The 9,299-nt window shown below is 32.9% G+C and overlaps 1 protein-coding gene across 1 annotated transcript; it reads right to left on the bottom strand.

The window, feature by feature from the left end:
- Positions 1-362: 362 nt before the first annotated feature.
- On the bottom strand, positions 363-4,563 carry LOC131627954 (uncharacterized). Its single transcript, XM_058898812.1, has 11 exons — positions 4,001-4,563; positions 3,618-3,687; positions 3,177-3,260; positions 2,944-3,060; positions 2,396-2,851; positions 1,851-2,251; positions 1,618-1,717; positions 1,463-1,522; positions 1,283-1,369; positions 1,052-1,180; positions 363-948 (listed from the first exon to the last, which is right to left on the bottom strand). The coding sequence occupies exons 1-11, from the start codon at positions 4,042-4,044 to the stop codon at positions 646-648; spliced, it is 1,851 nt and encodes a 616-aa protein (XP_058754795.1). The 5' UTR covers positions 4,045-4,563; the 3' UTR covers positions 363-645.
- Between the last annotated feature and the right edge of the window lie 4,736 nt (positions 4,564-9,299).

Here is a 9,299-nt window from a genome sequence, read left to right as displayed (position 1 = left end):
CTAATAATAAGATATGATAGGAAAAAAAAGTTGTTATAGTATTACAGACCAGCTCTATTTTAAATTTATTCTCTAATAGGTACCCATGCTACATGATATGAAGACTTCCCAAAAAAAAACACAAGCTGATTTTATAAGATTAAGCTGATTTTATAAGATTTGATTTATGATACGAAAAATAGGTCTTTGGATTCACAATTTGAATCTCAATTGAAAATCCATGTTGAACTACAAAAAAAATCCAATTGACAATTGATTGTAACAATAAATCATTTACATTGATTATAGCAGAATTTCAACTCTTGTGATAAACTCCAACAATTACAGATACTACCATAAATTACATGACAAAACATATTACAGATGCAAAATACTACCACTACATGTTGCAATATTAGATTTATCTGTTACTGCTACCCTGTCAATTTTGTACAAAGGATCAGGATCTGTTGCAGTACACAAAACACGCAGTTGCACGCAGTTTTAGATCTCGGCCGTTAATATGTGATGAGCCAGTTAGTTTGAGATCAAACAGTAGAGATCGAAAACTGCGTGACACAGTTACTACACCAAATCCAAATCTCAAAAAATACATAATAATTGATCAAACATTTGCAGATGGTCTCCCATAATGTTACAAAGTAATTATTTTACCAGCTCCTTAGGTATGAGATATCGAAAAGTAAAGTTGTGTGGAATCCATTCTATGCTCTTCCCGGATTTTGCAAGATGACATTTCTTGATACTTTTTCTCAGAGATTCAGGTAGAGAGTGTTGGATCATATCCATAAGACTGGCATGGGACAAACCCGATTCCTTGGAGAATGAATCTACAATCTTGGGTAGAAGTATTTTCTGGTCCTTGCGTACCCCAAACGTGGCTCTAATGTACTCTTCCTTCGCAACTTCAAGTTCTCGATGCACTCTCTTCGGTGTATATACACGTACCTGTCATAAGTTTGGTACAAGATAAAACAACTTGATATTTTAAAAATGGAGAAAGCAAAAACAAAATAAAAATACATGTACGTATGAGAAATGAGATAAGTACCGCTGGATCAGAGTGGTTTCCTGAACAAAGTGCGAAGTGAAGAAGAGGCTCAGGCTGCTCGATTGCAAATGCTTGTCGTCCATCTCCAGCTTTGAATTTTGTTCTTGAAGAAAAGAACACGCGGAACCACTGCAAGAGGAACCAAGCTACTTAGAAGAAGATCTTCAATCAATAAAAAATTTTGAACTAAATACTTTTTTAACAGGGAAGGGTTGGAATTGTAATATGCACCTGTCCAGGACGAGACATTCGACACCCGAGTATAGTATTCTGTATTGTGTCTGCACTGACGGTATGACCTCCAACATTATATGCAGCCTGTAAAAAGCGATACATTAGAGCTATATATCTAAAGCAGATAGACTCGTTTTGTACTCAAATTCACTAATAAAGCTACTATTGGTTTTTTACCTTCAATAGAAGAAGGACCCTTTTCACATTGTTTTGTGGAATTCCATAAGCCAAAAAAGCCTAATAGAAATCAAAGAACAGATTCTAGACCGATTAATCGAGTGAGAGAAATGAAATGTAATAACCGGTAACATGGTTTGGAGAATAATTATTACATGCATCACTAAAGCATTGTGTACGTTGATCCAGAAAGCTAACTTCTCATCGGGTTTCAATTTCCCCGGATCTACTTCTTCTAATTGACCAATAAGTGACCTGAAACAACATAGAAGTAGATGATCATTATAACTAACCCCCAAAGGTTGGCCTGTTGGTGAAGGCTTGGGTCATGAGAGTATTGAGAGTATGCTATAAGGCATACCGAACAATTAGATATTAATATACTCACCTGAAATTCTGGAGCAACTGCTCTGTATCACCCAATTTCTGGTTCACTTTATAAATCCATGATACCTCAACCATGGTGCTATAAGGCCCGCTAAACTCCTTGAGTCCTTTAACATGAAAAGGATTTTCTAACTCTACATCAAAAGATGAGTTATTTTTGAATCCTGGACTCCACATGTCTCCTTGATCTCCAATAGAAAAGGCACTTGTTGAAGTACTGGGAGATGAAAGGCCGGGATTTGTTGCAGGTGCGTCTGAAAGTTTGTAATATATCTCTGAAATACATTTAACCATATCCTCAGAAAGCCTATTAGCTGTTTCTGGAATATGATCAAATATTCGAGTACCGAGATGTTCTGCTAGACTGATTATTTTTGTTGAAGCATCAACGTTTTCGGCAAACTGTATACAACCAATCAAGCCAAAGTCAAAAGAAAGCCTACGAAAGTATCGTTCTCGCTGCTTTTAATGCTGATATAGTTACAAACAGAATGGTATGATTGCAGCAAAAACAAGTAAAGGAAATTTCAATGAAACAAGATTTACCTCGACCATAGACAAGGGTTGAGAATAACAGGCCCGTAAAGAATCGGTCAACGCTTCTTCTGGAGGAGATACTCTTGCTGAATATTGAGATAACGAGGAGTGACAACGATGAACACCAGAGTCTAAATGTTTTTCTTCTGGATGATATACAATGCATTCTTTATCCGGAGTCTCGAGTCCATATTCATTACATTCTCTTTTAATACGATCAACCTTGGGATCAATACATTGTAAATCAGAGCATCCTTTTATTGTTACAGATGGAGAAACTTCAAGGAATCTATCTCTAGGTGTTGTTAGAGGAGGAGACTTTTCGCTTTCCTCCACAGTAGACGGAGCCACGGCGGGAGATAGTTGTTGTTCAAATGCTTTACGGTATAAGGAGAGAAGATATTGTTCCAAATATACAACTTCTAACTCTAAAACCGCAATTTCCTTTATTAAATCTGTGGTTGGCTAGAGTAAGAAATAAACTCGTATCAGACAAAAAGCAATTTGAGAACAACTGAAAAAAGAAGAATGTTAAAATTCATTGAATAAATTCCAACCTTCGGTATTGTCATGTCATCAGGATTAACAAGAGATATAGGTCGGTATCCAAGTGCCTTTTCTAATGTGCATCTGACCTTAAATTGGTCTTCTAGTCTTTTCTCTAATTGTAAAATCTGCCAAAAAAATAGACATAGATAATTGGAAACACACAGTTAAAACAAAATAACCGGTTGAACCGAGCTGCAAAAAATATGTATGCAAATTGAAATTAACAGTTCTGGTGATGTACCTCTTGCTTTAGAGTATTTCGAACATTATTCACGGGGGTTTGTTTTTTATTAGCTTCACTGCATTCCATGATGTAACCTGCATCCTGGAACCAGATCAAGCCCATACTTTAGGCATGAAAATTTTCTATGAACCATTAACACAAACTTCATACACTATATTATACTAGCACGTCGATTCCAGTCATAATTTGAAAAATGCAAGTAATTGAATATAGTCATATCTATCAGTGTCGAACACTAGACACGCCTTCAATCTGAAGTGTTCAAACATGTCACATATATGATTGGTAATAATTGATTGACTGTAAAATGTTTTAACAGTATATTAAAATTAAATTTGACGTGTTTATAAGGATTCTACCTTTAAATTCACAAATTAAAAAAGCTAGAAAAAAGTGATGACAACTTTCTAGATGAAATAGAGAAGTGATTTTTTATACCAGCTTTGTTTGATCTGAAGTCTCAAGGCTATCTGAAATATCCTCCTTGACTGTTTTCTTATCAGGAAAGCTGCCATATATAAATATAAAAACAGTAAAACACAATTAATATACAACAAGTTAGAATATTAATTCACATAATAAAAACTGTATTTTAAGATACCCTTTTCAAGAGTTATGAACCCTTCTCCCCAAAATCCAAAAGGGTATACAAAACTATACCCAAAAGAAAAAAATAGACCAAAATTGACATAAATGTGAAAGCTTTAATTTCCATTTTCCAGAAAATTTAGAAACCCCTCTTACATAAATTGCACAACCAAGATAAAAAAAAAGACATAAAAGGACCTAACTTCAAGCAACAAAAGAACCTAGAGCATCACCTCTTTGAACGATTATGCCTTGGAATCAAACCTTCAAGCCCCATTTACAACACTTTCTTAACCAAAAATGTAAACTTTTCCACCAGAATCTTCACAAAACTTGACTTGCTTGGTACTCTAGTAGCATTTCAGCATAGGAAAAAAAAACTTCCCTTTCTCAGTACCAACAAAAGCATCAAGTTTCTTTGATTACTTGCACCTAATAATACAGGTTAAAACTTAACCAGAACCATTAATGACCACAAGAAAACCAAACCCATTTGAGTAAAGAATGAGACTTTTGAATAATGAGGCTGTTCTTTTTGACTAATACACCAATGATTATTGTTATATGCTTTGTGCTATGGTTCTAGGCTTTTGTAAAGGGTTGTTACCTTTTGGGATTTGGTGAGGGTAGCAACAATGATAGAGTATGATAAGTGTCAAAACATAGGACAAATGTGGAAAAGTCACACCGTAAAGGCTCTACAGAGATCCAAAGTCACTGCAGAGAAGAAGAAGATGGTGGCCTACTTCACTATCTTCAATGATGGCTATTTTAGGCTAATAATCTTAGTGGTATGAGTTCAACTAATTTGTTAAGTACACTTCATTCAACAAAATTTCATATATTTTATTTATATATTCTTAATATATTGAATTTCTTTACATTATTATAAAAAACAAAAAACTACTTCTTTTTTTTTAAAACAAACAACTATTTTGGTTACCCAAGTTATATACGACTCTAGGCTTATTATTATTATTTGGATTGAAAAATCGATATGTCCGTCTCGTTTAATTTTCTTTTATAAAAATTAAAAAAAATAAAATGTGCAAAGCAAACATTAATTAGTATGTGTTAAAAACATTGTCCTCCCATAAATAAAAAAAGTAAGGACAGATTGGACGAGCACGTGGACATTGTCTATTTTTAACTTTAAAATTATAAAAATTTATGTTAATATCTATGCAAAACTTTATTAAAAAATAGAGTGAATTAGACAAATATATTAAAAAGTGGGTCTAAAACTTTGACCAATTTAAAAAAAAATACAGATAAAATAAGAATTTGAACATATCAAGCATGTTTTAACGTACTTAATCATTTTAACATTTTCTTATTCAATTTATTTAAAAGCGTGCCTCAAAGTAAAATGTGATATATATATATATATATATATATATATATATATATATATATATATATATATATATATATATATATATATATATATATATATATATATATATATATAAATTGTGATATATTTGTGAAAACATAAAAAGTATAACAAAAATTATGTGCATGACAAAGGAATATTGAAAACATTTATTTCAACGTTCTCTAGTCTCGTCGGCAAGCAAGTGAGAGTTGGTGAGTGTCCTCCACCAATTGCCTCATTTTGCACCATGTCTTTAATCATAAGCCAATTTATTTTACCTAACAAATAAAGGATTCAAAAATGAAATAAATATCAGATAGTTACAAATTAGATTGTTTTTGGGTTGAAGAGAGATACATATGTTTTCACCATGCTTCAATGAGTAGTACCATTTTTTAGGTAGGTACAATGGACTAGTCTCTATACAGTGTTAAGAACATGGATGGACCCATGTAACCGGGTCTATAGACAATGTCCTACAATTCATTTTGAAAAAAAAAAAAAATCTATGTCAATGTTACATGAGTATAATACAGAGTTCAAAATTTTATTAGTGTTAAACTGCAGTTAAAAGTTAAATAGGACTTCGTTACACATTTGTCGTATCATATAAAATTAGACAAATTTTTTGTTACGATTGATGTGTGACTAAATTAAAACTCATATATAGAACTATCAAAAATTTAAGACGATTTTTCCATAGTTGAAATTGTATACCGCAATTGAACCAAGATCAAGGGGATGAGATATGAGAACATAGTCATGAACCCAAACTTGTAAGCACCACCCTATACATATTGTGGGGGAAAAAAGGCTCCTAAACTTATTTGAACTCTTTCATATTTTGAGCGATATATACTTGTCTTGTATAACCAATGTGTATCATGAAAATGGCATTCTATTTGCATTGAGTCCCACTAGAGCACTAACATTTAACCAATAACGAGGAAACAAGTGACTAGGTAACAAAATAGACCTTGTTGCAAAGAAAGGAAAGCAACGATTTTACCTCAAAAGGAATGAAAAAGCTAAGGCATAAAGGCATTGTACACTTATAAAGTAGTAGAGCTTTTGTGGAGTTTCCCTTTGTCTAAATGTTTTTGGTTGAATTAGGAGATAAGCATATTTCTTTCATTATCAAAAAGAAAAGCAATGTAACGGTTGTCACATATTGTACTACAAATATACAAAATATGTTAATCAATGAGACTTTATGTTGTACCAAAACCAATACAAATGAGAAGAAAATGATGGGAGTATGGTGAGGTGTGGTAAGGTGGCAAAGTTTGTTATCTCTTTTTGTCGTTATGTAAAATTTCTGTTCAAAGAAAGTTCCTTTATTTTCTGCATGCTTGCTGAGATAGAGAAAAAGTGAACTGAAAAAGGAAGGGAAAAGCTTAAGGAACAGATGAAAAGCTTGATCTGAGAGGAAAATGACAAAGGGAAGTTCACATGTTCATACACATAGTTTTATTTAATGATGGTCTTAACTTATATTAATGTTGTTTTAAAATTTGTTGAAAATGAAAAGACGATGTAAGATGTAAAATGTTATGATAATTAAAATAAAGGTTAAATAGTAAACCCTCCAGTTGTTATTATAAATAAATTTGATTTTTTAAATATATTTGATAATTGATGAATCTAATTCATATATAATCGTGATACGAATTACAAAAATAAAATTTGTTTATAATAATAATAATTAGTAGTTATTTGAAAATGATTCTTCTGTCTTTTTAATATTAAATGTTATCTTCAATTAATACAACTTAGAGAGACAACACATATAGTAATTTCTTAATAATTGTCTGGTGTAGCAATTTCTTAATGATTGTCTAATGAATAATATTGTTAGTGTTTCTCTCGGAGTTAGAGCGGTCAATAGGTGATCATTTAATTTGGGCCCTAGCCCCATAATAAGAGGGTCTAAAAAAATTTAAAAATACTAAGCTCTAAAAAATACATAGGGCCCAAAATTATAAGTTTCCAAAATTTAAGGGGAATTCTTATTCCACCCCATGATCCAAAGAAGTACCCTATGCAATTCTTAAAATGTCCCTTTAAAATCGGAAATATATTTCCGGTGCGCACCATTTATTGTTAAAATTGATTGAAAATCTTAGGTATATTTGCGGTTTCAGATGTGCGTCAATGTCACCCCACCCCCATTACAAAAATCAAATTAATAGACATTGATCATTTAAAAGACATGTCTAACACCTTAGAAATGATGTATAATGTTCTAAACAATCCACAAATACCTAATTTCTAACCTAAAACAAACATTTAAGTGGATTTTACATAAACTGTAAAAATTTCAAAATCAACTTACTTGATTGATTGTTGTTGTTTTTTGTTTTTTGATTGTTGTTGGATGCTTGATACATTGATGCTTGATGCCTTAGAACGACTTCGGTTGCAAATGCGGTTGATTCGGTGAAAGTGAAATTGAGAGAGTTTTGAGAGAGTGAGTGTGTTTTGTTTTTATTTTTGAAACTGTAATGGGAGGGGAAGAGGCAGCGCACCTTTTAGGTGTCCCACAAATCAGAAATATATTTGCGGTTCCATACGTAGTTATATTTTCGGTTTGTTCCAACATTAATGTCAATTATGCTGCGTACCGGAAATATACTTCCGATTTTGAGGGGCATTTTTAAAATTTCGCGTAGTGCACTAGAAAATCATGGGGTTGAAATTAGAATTTCCCAAATTTAAAAAGGGACTATAAGGCCTCAAATAAAATAAAATTATTTTAAAAAATAAAATAAAAAACTATGAAAAAAAATTTAAACAAAAAATAGTTTAAAAAAAAATTTTTTCAATAAAAAAGATAAAATACTTTTTTTATCCTTTATGTTTACCTCTTGCAGGAGGATTTGAACCCACTCAAAAGAGGTTAAAGTGACAAAGTACAAACAATGTGATATATATATATATATTTGCGTAAAAACACTAAACAAACATGTCACTTTCTTGTAGAGACAAGGAGAGACTCAAATGGATAGATTTTGTAGGATTTGGATGTTATCATAATGATAGGTATTGACCCAAGATAGTTTCTGGCTTATCCCTCTTGCGGGAGCCTCTCTATGTATGTCTACATTGTGAAGGTTGCAGATCCCTTTTACTCTAATATGAATGTCCTTTTATAGTGTAAAATCTAACTCTCATCAATAGTCACAATTTAATGGGTTTGTATGGCCATAATATCCGTAACCACCCATTAAATGTTTGTAACGTTCATAACTGCCCATAATGGCTTGTAACGTTCGTAACCGCTTATCTATTGAGTTTCGTAACTGTACTTGGATAACCAACCAACTCAGCCTGGAACAACCCAGACAGGCACAAGCACAAAACCGGCCAGGCACAAGCCGGCATAGGCACAACCCGGAACATGCACAACCCGACCAGGTACAACTAGTCATCCTCTATCGCTTCAGCACCATATCTGGTTACAATACTTGGTCCGAAGAATTATAGGGAATATAACAAGCCCCCTGAGCACGAGTCTCGTTGTTGGGATGAAGTGTTTGGTTATAAAGAGCCCTATAATTTCTTGCACTTATATTCAACCAGTTCTTGCAAGGCTCCCTTCACTATTACAGATATTATATTCCTTTGTCTTTCTCTTAGCCTTGTACAGAGAAAGGGTTCCAACCTTATAATAAGAGAAGTCAAAAGTTCTTAATGGATCTTTGATTAGTCTGAAGTCATTGAACCAGGTGGACTCTTTAAAGTCATAGTTTTCTCTTTATCGATTCATAATTATTTAGAGCCCCAAGCGACTTATAGACTCAGTTCACTTATCTTTATACTTGGGTTCTTATCTCGGGATATAGGCGAAACCTTTCGCGTACAAAATTTCATTGAAATGAGGTACCTTGTCTGGGTTGAGACGTAACTGAGAGAGCTCGTCTGTTAATTCTTGGCTTTTGTTTATTTATAAATGTATGAATACATGCGAAGTGGTCTATTCCTAAGTTGGATCTCTCGAGTACGAAGCCCATAAGAGTAAGTGTCCGGATATAAGATACCCAACTTTACATTGCTTTTGACTAATTTATGAAATCAGCGATGGTGTTTTTAAGAGCCCCAAGTCGATAGTAGTTTAAAACCTTTATTTACTGCATAAATTCAAGTACGAATAA

The sequence above is a fragment of the Vicia villosa genome, unplaced genomic scaffold, assembly GCF_029867415.1.
Source record: "Vicia villosa cultivar HV-30 ecotype Madison, WI unplaced genomic scaffold, Vvil1.0 ctg.000416F_1_1_2_unsc, whole genome shotgun sequence".
NCBI lineage: Eukaryota > Viridiplantae > Streptophyta > Magnoliopsida > Fabales > Fabaceae > Vicia > Vicia villosa.
This window is presented reverse-complemented; position numbering and strand designations above follow the sequence as displayed.